General features: G+C 30.3%; 2 protein-coding genes across 2 annotated transcripts; both read right to left on the reverse strand.

The window, feature by feature from the left end:
• Positions 1-507: 507 nt before the first annotated feature.
• Cul4 (cullin 4) lies at positions 508-3,953 on the reverse strand. The gene is made up of 3 exons (XM_040711768.2): positions 3,223-3,953; positions 1,888-3,159; positions 508-1,818 (listed from the first exon to the last, which is right to left on the reverse strand). The coding sequence occupies exons 1-3, from the start codon at positions 3,360-3,362 to the stop codon at positions 858-860; spliced, it is 2,373 nt and encodes a 790-aa protein (XP_040567702.1). The 5' UTR covers positions 3,363-3,953; the 3' UTR covers positions 508-857.
• Positions 3,954-4,057: 104 nt separating this feature from the next.
• On the reverse strand, positions 4,058-12,686 carry LOC121119069 (uncharacterized). The gene is made up of 3 exons (XM_040713690.2): positions 12,643-12,686; positions 7,576-7,911; positions 4,058-4,424 (listed from the first exon to the last, which is right to left on the reverse strand). The coding sequence occupies exons 2-3, from the start codon at positions 7,902-7,904 to the stop codon at positions 4,229-4,231; spliced, it is 525 nt and encodes a 174-aa protein (XP_040569624.1). The 5' UTR covers positions 7,905-7,911; positions 12,643-12,686; the 3' UTR covers positions 4,058-4,228.
• Positions 12,687-14,142: the final 1,456 nt, after the last annotated feature.

Below are 14,142 nucleotides of genomic sequence, written 5' to 3' on the forward strand. Positions count from 1 at the left end.
GCAAATTTGTGGTGGTCAACATAAAAAAATCTTGAACAAAAATCAAGAGGACAACATGGAATTTTTTTTACTTAATATATACATACAAGCCAATATTGTATAGACATATCTTGTATTCAAATTAATTGTGGGATGAGTTAAGATACTTCAGAATTTTAGACATAGTTAAGCACTTTTATTTGATATAAGATTTTTTTATTTATTAGGTGGTATATGTTCTTTTAAATAAAATTTATCTATTTTTCATTCTTTTAATGACAATCAATTTTGGCTACTTCAAGTGCAATTCGTAACATCTTCAAAGGTTTAATAAGAATAATTTATTGATATGACACGAACTCTTCTAAACGCAGAAATGGACAATTTTGACTCAAATCCAACATTATAATTAACCAAATGAATAACAGGCTTAAGAATATCGCACGGTCGCTAAATTAAAACAAGAAACAAGTAAGGATCGTGAAGAAATACAGTAAAGTAATCAAAAATTATGTCAGAACACTTAAGTAGGAAATCAATGCTATTAAAAGCTATTTATTCGAAATCGCATTAACATTTTTCACCTCACAAAATGCAAGGACAAGAGGAAAAAAGTAATGGACATTCTGGACTTTTATCTTTAAATATATTCCATATACACGCGATTAACGATAACAAAAAAAATTCATAATTACTTCATATTTTCATAATGTAAGATGTTTATGGGGGAAAAAAGCACCGTTACAAATCACAAAAAACAAATGAGTGAAATGGCCATGGCGCTAACTTCTTTTTTAAGTCCTTTATTCTTTTTTTTTTTAAATAAAAAAAATGAATAACCTTTTTTGTAAAGTTAAGTAAAAAAAAAATGACTGGGTTTAAGCAACATAATTATATTGATTGGTATTATCTTTATCTCTTTCCATGTAATCCCTATCAATCAGAGATTCAATTCTTTTCTTTAGGTCTGGAGGTTTAACTGGGAATTTGAGTTGATTATACAGCTCAGTAATGAGAAGATTGTGAAATATAGTTTTTCTCATTTTCATAATACGCACGACTGCAGCGTCTATTTGATATTGCCTATCTTGGAAGACCCGTTCCTCAGTTGCCTTCTGTTCATCATTCGTTTCTTTCATTTGAACTTGATTGATTTTAATATGGCAGAGTTGATGAGTGAATTCTTTGTTGAAATAGAATTTATCAGCATCCATCACATCTTTTCCTTTAGGTAACTTTTTTAGTACGCGAATTTTTCCACAAGCAAGGGATTGTAATGTTCTCCTTAACTCTCCATCTTCAATGTTTGATGACACTTTTATTTCTGCAAAAGGTAATTCATCAGCATAGTTAAATAATAGTAGAACTAGGGTCTGAAAAAGAGAGACTCGCAATTCCTTATGGCCAGATTTAAAATTAGCTTTGAGCACGGCATGCCCTAGATTTGGTTGCCACTGCAACTTTCTTCCAGAATATTTGGCGTGATAAAATTTCTTGAACAATTCTTGATACTTAGCCATCTCTGAAGGCATCGTTACCTCCATAGGTTGATATGTAGGCCAATAAGCCATACTTAAAACATTGACTGTCATATCTATTTTGTTATTTGCAGATTTAAGTCCCTCCAAATGTTGTCTATAAGCAATGTTAATGTCTCTACTAAGTTCCATGTCCTTGAACATTCCTTCAAGTTTTGAAGTAAAGCCCGCACCACACTCAGCTTTCAGCTTTGACAACATGGATTTTTCCGAATCTACAGAAGCAGATTTTCCTACCAATAAACGTTTAGCTAGATCTTTTTTATAAAATGCTTCAAACACATCCTTTCCATGAATAAACCTAAAGAAGAATAAATAAATATATTGGACAAAGGCTTAAATAAATACATTTTTGTGACTCCAACAATACCTAAATATGACCATGATTTTGTCTAAAAGTTTTTCAAGTTCCTCTTCAGAAGCTTCTTTATTCCCCGCTTTGAGCTTAGAATCAACAAATTTAGCAATAAGTTCAGCTGGTTTATTCTGACGAATATTAATGAAAGTTTCGAAAGCTTCTTTCATTCCAACAACAAATTGATCGTTTCCAGTAAAGCATTCCGACATAATTGTATCCAATTTATCTTTAAAATCAAGTAACTCTTGAACCATAGTCTTATCTTTTTCAGGATTGACAACTAGAACTTTACCGCGCTTTTTGACAAATTCACACATTTTAGCTTTAAGTTCGATACAACCACCTTTAACACGACCTAAAAGCGAATACATTAATCTCAACTCTACCTTACGATTCTCTTCTAAAAGAGTGTCTAAGCCTTTTGTGAGAATGGTAGTCATATGTTCCGAAATAAGTTGCTTTTCGACTGTATGGATTAATTGCCATTTTGTACTTATATCAAGATAATGAATAAATCTCTCATTTTCTTCTTTCAAACGTTTTTCAACGTGGCTCAAGTACTCAGGAACATCTCTTTCATTTACTAGTTTTCTTCCTTCTGCAGAATAAAGCTTCTCTGTCGCTACCAAAAACTTTTTTTCAAACGCCTCCTTATAAATTTGCAAATCACTGAGCATGCGAAGTAAAGACTTGAGCAAACTTCTGTCCACCATATCTCCGTGTCTCTCTTGTTCAATCAACATTAGAATCCCATCAACAGTACGCGTTTGTACGGCAGGATGAGTTAGAACATAGCGTCGAAAAGTGTCTAGCCCCATTTCCCAAATGGACAAAACACTTGGGTTTTGAAGAACGTAGGTACGGTCGAGGAAGAGAAAGATGGAGCGCGTCATAATCATTTGTCGGCAATGAGAGGTCCAACTCGCATTCATTTTTTTCATGAAAATCAGTTTATCTAGAGACTCTCCCCCAGGAGTCAGGAATTCTCTCACTGTCTCCACGTGAGCTTCAACCAGAGCTTTGAGATCGGCGTACACTCTTTGCGCCGCATCATGTGCACAAAGAGTCTCCACTGCTTGATAGAGCTCTTCCAAGGTGGCATCTCGAATGGGCTCAGAAGTCTGGATGGCAAGTGTGGCTCGACGTAGCTTCTCAAGTGACTTGCTCACGAAGTCCGAAGGCAGCGTGGGTTGGGCCTTCAGGTTCTTGATCACCAGCTTCCTGGCCGTTGCCTGATTCCCTCCTCCTAGATTCTTGGAACCACCGTTTGCACCATTGTAGAGGCTGAAACAGAGACATGGGCTACAAACTCAGTCCGGCACACGGATTTCAACCTTTCTTACTTACCAACTGAAGTTGGGCTGTTGTTGCTGAACACCCTTGGAATCCATTTTCAAACGTTTCTTTTCCTGTTGATTCGACGGAGGAGAACTTACAAGGATTTCACGCTTACGACCATTTACAGCCGAGCTCTGGTGATGATGCATTCCTCCTTTCACTCAAACTTCCTTCCCGGACCTTCCCCCCTTCTTAGCCAATCCTACGTTCTAGTTACTTTGTTATAATTCAACAAGACCAACTCCGTCTCGAATCCTTTTCTTTCTAGTCCTAAAACATAGAACAAATATATATAGCTCACTCTTTCTCTCTATCTCTCTCTCTGTCTTCTTCTCTCTCCCCCTATGTCATGTTTATTCCCTTGTGATGTAAGGAAATGACGTCATTCAGAAGCGGCTTTTATTATGTTCTTGTAGCTCTATGTTTACTCTTTTGTCCGCCAAATTTAAACTCCAAGACATCTTATATAATGTTATTTTTCACATACCTACCTATTTTCAAAATCATTACAAATGCAATAAATGATATTTTCTAATCATAGCCCCATTTTTAAGAGCATACATTATAAGATATGTTTATTTCCTTTACTACATAGCTAACAGTAGTCCCTGCATTGCTCGGAGTTTTTAGGCATCGATGAACAAACAAATTTGTTTTAATAATATGGAAGATAACTTCACTACAAATCCTTGGTGGTACTCTCAGTTTTTAATGAGCACACTCACACGTAGATAATCACTGAATAGCTAGATTTTCTCTCCTCAAGAATAAAACATATATTAATAACAGCTAAATAACATCATTCACACATTCATTTTTTTATTTATTTTTTATTTTATATAAAGTACTTCTGATTTTTTCTTTTTAATAAAAGTTCAACTAAACACTATCTACATTTTATTCATTTTATACAGTGCTCCCTACTATTGTTTTTCATACCTAACTGCATATTAATATAGATTAACATAATTATAATTATTTTCATAATAAGCATAGAATGGATATTTGATCGAATCTATAGAGTGATTTCGATAAATGAGTCCTCTTCAGAATCCTTTAATTTCTTGTACTGCCTTTTCAATCTTGTTAATTTTGAAGAATATATTCCACACAACTCTTGAGCATCTCGGAATTCTTTATCTTTGGACTGAATAATCTCCTTCGTTTCAGATAGTCTTTTCTTCAATAAAATATTTTCATCTGTGAGTAATCTATTTTGGAGAGAATAATGAATTGTTTTCATAATATCTAAAAAAAATAAATGACTATTGTAAAATGTTGTCCATCAACACATTAACAGGATAGAAGGATTTTTCTCAAACGTAAATGCAATCACTTTTGAATCCTCAGTCTAACTTTTTTACATTTCTATGAATAAATTATTATGATAAATCCTTCAGAGGTTTTCCAAATTTTATAGAAAGTAGTGATGGGACGATTAATCGGATTCGGGTAATCGTGAGATTTTTTTTTTTTTTTTTTAAATTTGAATCGCCATTGGGAAAATAATATTTAATTTGCATTTCGTATCTATTTCTGGTATTTAACTATTTATTACTTCTCTAAGTTATGAAGAAAAAATAACCCTCCTTCAAAATTAAGGAACTTTTACGAGAAAATTTAATATTTGAACTTTCATTTAATTTTTCCAATTTTTTTGTCCCAGAATATTAAATTTTCTGTGAATAAACCTGCTTTTTTTTTAAATTAAAAATAAAAAAAAATTAATATAGAATTTTTTTTAAAATTTTTTTTAAGAAATTTCATTTTTGAGAACTTCTATGGAATATAGAATTTTTTTTCCATATTAAATTTAATACTTGAAATGTTTTTCTAAAAAATTTTATTTTTGTGAACAGCTGTGGATTTTGGAATTTTTGTATTTTTAATTCCAAAAATATTAATTTTTCAAAAAATTTTTGACAAAAAATTCCAAAAAGTAAGATCCCCTCTCAAAAATATAATCCGTTGGACGATCCTTATAGCAAAAGCGTACTTCTTAATTATTGTTTAAAATATTAAAGACTCTAGAATCGCAACGGAATCGAAATATATATTTTTTTTTGGAATCGTCTCATCACTAATTAAAAGTTCGTACAAATTCCAAATCCATTTATAACAAAATGATATGGCAAATGATATTTGACAGGCTATATAGGAAACTAACAAACAAATATGTTAAATATAATTATAACAATTCTGGGTATCTTATTCCATTCTAAAATTTAGAATATGAATCTCATATTAGACAGAAATAAAAGTATGAAATATTGATGCGTTTAATTATGATGACAATAGATTGCAAATTTATCCTTTCCTTGATTTCTGTTGAAAGATTGTTTTTGTGTTGACGTACAACATATTAGTGATGGGAATGCCGGCTCGGCTCACATGAAAGAGTCTCCTAAACGGATCTTCTGATTTATTTTGTTTTACTTTCCTGCATAATTTGCCCGAATGACCTTTCTATAGAAACAAGAATTCCCTTCTATTTTCGAAAAAGATAATATAATAAGAAGGCAAGATTTTCATCAATTGGGGTAAGCTGGCTTCCGTCCTTCACTTCAAAGAGCCGGCTCATAGAGCCGTTACGTTCGTCAACCACACATCACTAGTACATATAATCCATTAGAACCGTCGGAATGGGGACCCGTAAGTGTATATTATTAATAAAATATTTAATTATTTTTGACTAATTTGATTCAACATCTCTATACTAATAAAAACCAAAGATGGGCGATTTCAAAAATCCACAGCTAATAGGAAAAAAATAATTTTTTTGGAAAAAAATCAATAGGTCTTTCAAAATTAAAATTGAAGTATCAATTTAAAAAAAAAATTTCAAATGTTAAATTTTTTGGAGAAAAGTATCAAAAATTCATAATTATTCTCAAAAATTAAATATAAAATAAAGAAAAAAATTCTAAACAAAAATTTCGAATGTAAAATTATTAGAAAAAAAATTCAAATATAAAAATTTCAAAATCCATAACTATTCACAAAAAGTTAAAATTTTTGGAAGTTAAATTTTTTAAAGTCCTATTTAATTTCTATTCTCAAAAATTAATTTATTTAGAAAAAAAATTCAAAAATCTAGAACTGTTCACAAAAAATGAAATTTTTTGAAAAAATTATCTAAAATTAAATTTCAAATATAAATTAAAAAAAAAAATTAATATTAAATTTTTCGGGGAAAAACTTCCCCAATCCATAGCTATTTACAGACAATTAAAAATTTCATTGAAGTTATGGAAAAAAATTCAAATATTAATTTTTTTTTTTTTTGGGGGCGGGGGAGGGCTACAACCCCTTTGACCCTCCTTCTTCGGATGCCCTTTTAAAATTACCCTTTTATTTATTATTAATGTCGAAACAATGAATAACCCAATGTTATTTCTATTCGTACATAATAATGATTAGAAATATTGTTTTATAACATTAGATTGAATAACACGCCATGAAACCGTTTGTGTAGTTGTCGCTCCAAGCAATACTCAATAAAAATACTACATTAGGTATTAGTCTGGGAGCCTACCACAGAAGATTTAAACCATTAGGTACAGAAAGTTTTACCATCTGCAAAACCAAAAAGGTACAAATGGTACCTTATAAAAAAATCCATAGTTATTCACAGAAAATTGAATTATTTTGAAGAATTTACTTTTTGGGAAAAAAAAAAAAATCAAAGTAAAATTCAATTTTATGAAAAAAATTTGAAGAATTAAATTTTTTGGAACAAAATTCAAAGATGAAATGTCAAATATTCATTTTTTTGGAAAAATAATTCAAAAAATCTATACCTATTCACAGAAAAGGAAAGTTTATTTCATGTATCTAGATTTCCATGTCTAAGGCTACAATAATTAAAATGAAATACATAAATTGAATTGAAAAAAAAAAAATATATATATATATATCTGAGTTACTTATATATCAATTTGATCCCAATTTAGTAATGTTTACAAGATAACCGATTTAAATAAGAGAAAGATTTTAATGCAAGACAAACTCTTTTAATAATCTTTATCTTAGGTTTTTTTTAACTAATTTAACCAAAGACTTTGTGTCTCACTCTATGGACGTTTTTTGTCTCTTCTGAACCCCAAACTAACACCATGGCCAAAAAAAAATAATAATTAAATTTTGCAGACGCCCTTGGCCATGCATGGGACGCCACAATGAGCCGGGTCCTCTTTGACCAAGGGGGAGCATAAATTGATCTAAGATGATTAATTTGATACCCTTTTAGACATTTAAAAATATCCCCTTCACATGTTTGGGCGTCTGACGGCCCTGTATAAACCTACATACCATATATGAGGACAAAAATCCCTTTGCTAAATCTCAGATAGATGATCTTACTTGAGATTACTATTAAATTCCTCTATTAATTTGACCATTTGTTGTATCCATTCCTCATGTACTTCAAGCTGTGAAGCTAACATACCCTTTAGTTGACGAACATTCGTTGAATGACCAATGCTTAAATCAGACATTCTCGATTTCATTTCCTCATCTTTAATTGTGAGACGAATTTCTCGATCCTTTAATTGGGATTTTAATATTTCTCTTTCCCTCATCAAATGTCTTATTTTATTGGTTCTATCAATACAACAAGGAGGAATCACTTCTTCGTTTATTTGTAAGACTGAATCAGGTGCTTCTAATTGATTCAAATTGGGAGATGCCATTTGATATCTAGGAGAATAAATAATATATGATGTGATAAAAGTCTAATTTATATTGTAGGAATCGGGACGGATGGGGGGGGCTTGCCCCAACAACAATTATTGGATTTTTATTATGTACGAGGATGGTCTGAAAAGCTTCTGACCTCAACGTGAAGATGGCAGCATTCGTAAATAAAAGCTACTAACATTTGGGTGGCGATAACATAAATGCAAGCTGGAAGTATTTTGATGAAATTACAAACGGATTATAAATTTTTCACTTCAATAAAAAACCAAAGAGGCTTGTTAAAAGAGTCAAATACAATATTAAACCACTGAAAAATTGTCTAAAAATTTATTAATATGATGGATATTTGTTTAAATATTTACATGGACATATTATAAACAAGTTCAAGCAATTTGATCGTACGGTATTTGAATTTTAGATCAAATTTTTATATCATCATTATAATCAATTTCAGTTGATGAGGTTTGTTTAACCCTAATTTTTTTCGTTATTCTCGTAACTTGATTAATTATACACTCTTCTTAAAAATAATTTTGACGTCATGACGTCTCAGTATCTTTTATGATCAGTGTTACCCAATATCCGATTTTTATTTGGCTCAGTTAAACTTAAAAACAGTGGCTCCAAAGAACTTAATTACTTTTTTGAATTAATATAAATTATACTACTCATATCAACGGATGCGTTTCTCATACTATCGCAATATTGAGAAAAAGTGTCCCAGCTTGCTTTTATGATATTGCCACACATTTATGTAGCACACAGGTTCTTAATCTTGTTGGAGGTACTGAACCACAATAGTTTCATGTTTATATTCCCCGAACCTTCTTAATTGGTCAAGTGGAGCGCGTCATCAGAAATCATGTGTGTTTTGACCTCCGCCGAACCCCTGAGACTAACTCACCGAACCCACGTTACTTCAAAAGTTTCAGCTGTTTTGAACTCGCAGTTGTTTTGTAGCAGTCGTTTGAGTAAGTTAATGCGAGTGTTTTTTTGTAGAGTTACAAGTAGACTATGTTAAAAAGAAAATATATCAGACTGTGGTTATACCTCAACTAAAAAAAATCCATAGTATTAGTATCCAGTGAAAGGGGCATATTTTTGTGGCTCCTTCTAAAGGGTTTCCTGCAATCCCTGACTATCCTTATGTATTTAATTTATGACTAAAGTTGTTTAAAACATGACCTGTCGCTATGTAAAAATAAAAAAAACCGAAAAATGTCTTGGTACTCCTGACATTTATAAGAATGTTTGGAAGAAAAATAGCTTAGGCTGATATAACGTTTTATTGGATTAGCTGTGAGGAAGGAAATAAACATTAATCCCACTCCGCATATACCTTGGATATCGGTAAGAATTACTCCAATGGCGATTTATTTGGGTGTCGGATGAGACCATTTTTGAAAAGGAGCTCATATTCAGAAAAGAAACGGGAAGTACATAGTATGGATGGGACGATTAATCAAAATTTCGTTTTTTTCCTGGAATTGGAATCGGCATTAAATTTTTGCTTTTTACTAGAAAATTTAATTAAATTTTTCAAATTTTATTACCAAAAAAATATTATTTTCTGTTTAATTTTGTATTTTTCAAATTTTTCTCTCAAAAAACAACTGTGGATTTTACAATTTTTTTGTTAATAACAATTCAAATAAGAAATTGTATATTTGAAATTTAATTTTTGGATTTTTTAAAAAAATATTCAAAAACCAAGCCGCACTCTTGATTGGGAAATTGTATTTTTTAACTATTATTTAAAATATTAAAGAATCAGTATCGCTAATTTTTACTAGAATTGCATCGGAATCGGCATCGGGATTTTTTTTTCTAGAATCGTCCCATCACTAGTACATATATCTATATTAATATAACAAAGTATGTCCGTTTGTTTATTTATTTATGCGTGGCACTAATATAGAATAATCCCTTTAATTGCAATAAGTGTATTAATATTATCCAGATTTGCCAGTAATTACAAAGGGGTTATTCATGTTGTGATCTATTCTTAAAATTTGACGGTCCTTTTTTATTTATTATATTAACTAGAATAATTCTTAATTCATTTTTATTTTCTTAATCTCCAGGGCAACGTCGGGTAAACCTACTCTAGTAGTAATTAAATTTGAAAATCAAATATGAATCCTTAGGGTACAAACTAGACATGGAATTCGTTTTAGAAATCCTAGAACGATGTAAGACCGTTATTTCCTCCAGTTCTTTATTTAAAGTGCGGTCAGGATCGGTCCCACAAAATAGTACGTCTTTATCAGTCATATTTAAACCAATTTGATCAATCTTGACCGATTTTATTAATGAATTGTGGATGACGTTGTGTGTGTTTCCAGATCGTGAATATGGGTACAATGACGTGATGAAAAGTGTTTTATATCTGTACAACGCGTATCACTGAGATGGGAGAAAATCGCTCCATAGGTTAAAAAATCGGGGCATGGTTAAGTTTTGATCCACGGTATAACGCCGTGGTCTCGATAAAGAAATTGATCCATCTAAGAAAAAAATCTCTCTCAGATCGAACCAAAAAGAAAAAAAGAAAATAAATTCAGGCTCTGAGTGAGTTTCAGTCCTAATTTAACGGTAAGGTAAGGATGAATGAATTTGATATTTTCAATTTATTCAAATCCACTTTATATCTAAAGTAAAGTTTCATTTTTTAATATGAATGTAAACACATTAGAGTTTAAATGTTTTTACTTACCTTTTGAAATACTTGTCCTAACATGAAGCCTTGAATTATTTATATATTAATGAAAATAAACTATTTTGTGATCATTGGAGTCTCATTAATTATTTATTAAACAAAATTTTGAATGTCAATTAGAACTTATTCGATTTATTTCCCTTCCAAATGCTTTCCAAAACTTTGATACCCTTTAGACGCAGGAAATAACTTTGTATTTATGAAAATGAATAAAATATTTTCAATGGTAAATAAAGAGATTGCAAGATCGGTTGAAGCCTTGAGTGTATCAATACATTACAAAAAAGCAGACAAGAGTGGAAAATCAATTATGGATTGTCGTTTAAAACTTTTTTTAGAGTAAAGGAATGATTATTTGTATGAAATATATACAATGTGGGGTTTTTTTTTTTTTTATTTTTTTCGAATTTCAACTACAGCTGCCACAAAAAAATGTCGTCATGGGGAAAGAAAATTACTTATGCAAAATTTCATTTTGTACGCCATCTTCATGGAACTCATCTCTGTCAAAGTTTGAAACAGGGCAAAACTATTTTCTTAGTCAAATAGATACTATAAAGACAATTTTAGTTATTTTGCAGAAAATAATTTTGAGAGAACTTTTTTTGAACCTATAAAATACATTTAAATGTATAAAAATGTATTTTTCTATAGTTTTTCCATAGAGTATAAAAAAAAGAAAAAGAAGAAGAAGTTAGGATGACCTGCCTACATTGAGTATCATTTTTGTACGTTTTCAGGAAGTAAAGATCAAAATTTTCCTATTTTATTCTTTTTTTGTTCCATGGGGTAGCTTTACAAAAACCTTACGACTGTTTTATAAAAGTTAGAGTAATCCCTGTCATGATAACAGCTGTAGTAAAAAGAAAGAAATAATTTTTCGTGGATTTTTTAAAATTATTATTTTTTTTTCCATTTTTTTTTTATCTCCTTTGTAATCAAAAGAGTGTTTACATGTCGATCAGACTCGCCAATTTCTATTATTTTATTCCTATTTTCTACAGTTGGCTTTCCAGAGCGTGGTGCATCTTTGACTTTAAAATTAATAAAACTGAATCGACGAAACCCCAATTGCCCCTCCAAAGCATAGATTGTAATGTTCTAAATCTGAATCCCTAAATTTGCATTAACAAACTAGAATAAATCCCTAACTGATACATTTTTTGGGTTTCAAAATATTAGGGATAACTAGGTTAATATGGACCCCTGTGTAATATGAGACACACTAATATACACTTTACTATTCATTCTTGAGTTACTTTGGTTTGACATGTGAGACTAAATGAATTTTTAATTGCAATCTATTAGAAGATAAAATTTCTTGTACAAAAGGGGATCAGTTGGTAAACATGGAATGCAATTTGGATAATTATGTGGTTAAAAGCATTAGTCCCTATGATGATATTTTTTTAAGTAACATAATAAAATATATGATATGGCTCTGTGGAGCTATACTGGCCATGGCTTTGTGAATATTTCTGGTATTGTCACGAGGCTTCCAAATCCTCAATTTGTAGGAGGCAATTTTGACATAGATTTATCAAATTTAGCAAAATAAGAGGTGTAGCCTTTATAAAGTCTAATTAACACTTGTTGTCCACATTATATGGGCTGTCAAAGTCATTTTATCTATCATATAATACTGTTTATGCATTATAACCTAATGTGTAGCTAAATGAACCAATTTAATTTCATTTAGACAAATACAACTTTGATGGCCTATAACAGAAAACATTATAGACCAACTTCAGGTTTTCAAGAATGCCTCTAACTTCAAATTAAGTTGTTGAATGCACAAGATTAAATGATACATCTACTTTGAAAGTTCTTGTTAGAAGACTATTTGTAATAGATAGAAAAATATAAGTGATTTTGAAAAAGCGTCTCATACTACCCCAGCTACTTAATTCAACTTTAACTTCAGATATACTCCATAGATATTTATAAAATTCTAGGACCAGTATTTTCAAATAAGTTCTCAATTTCTTGTCACTATAACAGTGTGTACTCACATTCTCTTCAATCCAAAATGATTGACTTTGGTTAAACACTGATGGCAAAATACTGGCCTGCTTATTGTTTTATTCTAAATGTAAATGTGCATAAATACTCGTAAGATACATTTTCCAATTTTTTTAATGTGCTTTTGTCTATAATGTACAGGCTTTCTCATCAAATTAGACCATCAAAATTGCTCTCTGAAAAAAAAAAAAAAAACTGTTTAGAAATGTTTAACTCCTGTTTGTGAATTAGAGCCATAAGTAAACCGAACAAATATTTAATTAGGTAGCACTTCAATAGAAATTGATGATACAACTCAATGATAATACTTATGTACAACTTACATAATTAAACCATTTAATTGCCCTAATTTGTTTAATAATTCCTCTTTATTTGGTTAATAGAAATTACCAAAAAATGAAGTAAACACATTATCAAATGTCCCTATTACTAATAGGCTATTAGTGCTGTTCAGTAATCCGGTTCTATACAGGGTGGGTGGAAATATACTAAAATGATTTTGATGTTAATTTACTATATCTGGCAACTCTTTTTCATGTAAACAAATAAAGTACCTATTGTTATTTTTTTTTATCTCGTCAAATTTTGTTCAGATAGCCTAAAAAATGAATTAACAAGAACAAAAGCGGTAAAACCTTACCAATGTCTTTCAAGAAGACGTTTACTGTAAACCAGGTTCACAGCCGTAGAAATGACTCCTACATTGTCAAGAGTCGATAAGTGGTCAGAAGGATTGGTCACATAACCATACTGTCATCTATTAACACTTCAAGGTTATTATGTATTTATAAGTCAAATAACAACTGTTAGCATTTGATCTTTAATAGTGTACTAGAAAATACTTATATTCTAGTATTTTTTACTAAAATAGTCAAAAATTACTCCATTAATATAATTTATATAATTAATCATCATGGAATATTCAATAATTGAATGATCTTTCTAGCAATGTAATGTAAATCCTTAATTTACAATTATTCATCTCATTTTTTGTTTGTAATTTGTACAAGCAAATTAAACAAGTTGCAACTTGTACACAACATAATATAATACTTCTGCCATTAGACAAATCACATCTCCAACTATAAATTATGACTTTTCACACTCAAATGCAAATTAAAAATAGTTAACATATATAAAAAAATATTGGTCAGTTATTCGTTGGATTCTCAAGAGTTTATAGTAGAAAATGTTTATTTGTATATTATAACAAAGACGGGAAAAAAATTAAAACAAATTAATTTTATACAAAAACACAACACTTCCCGATAACCCGATATCAAATAATTTACTAGATTTACATTTTTGTGAGAGAAATATATTTAATTGGGATTTTAATGATCATATCCTTCATTATAAATGATTTAATGGCAAAAATTGTGTATAAATAATAATTAATATGCTTAGTTGTCAAGAAATGAGTAGTTAATAAACAAATAAGACAAAAAATGCATTTTCTGTCAACAAAAAGTCTGAGAATGAAGTAATGA

This window comes from Lepeophtheirus salmonis, chromosome 5 (assembly GCF_016086655.4).
Source record: "Lepeophtheirus salmonis chromosome 5, UVic_Lsal_1.4, whole genome shotgun sequence".
In the NCBI taxonomy this organism is placed as follows: Eukaryota; Metazoa; Arthropoda; class Copepoda; order Siphonostomatoida; family Caligidae; genus Lepeophtheirus; species Lepeophtheirus salmonis.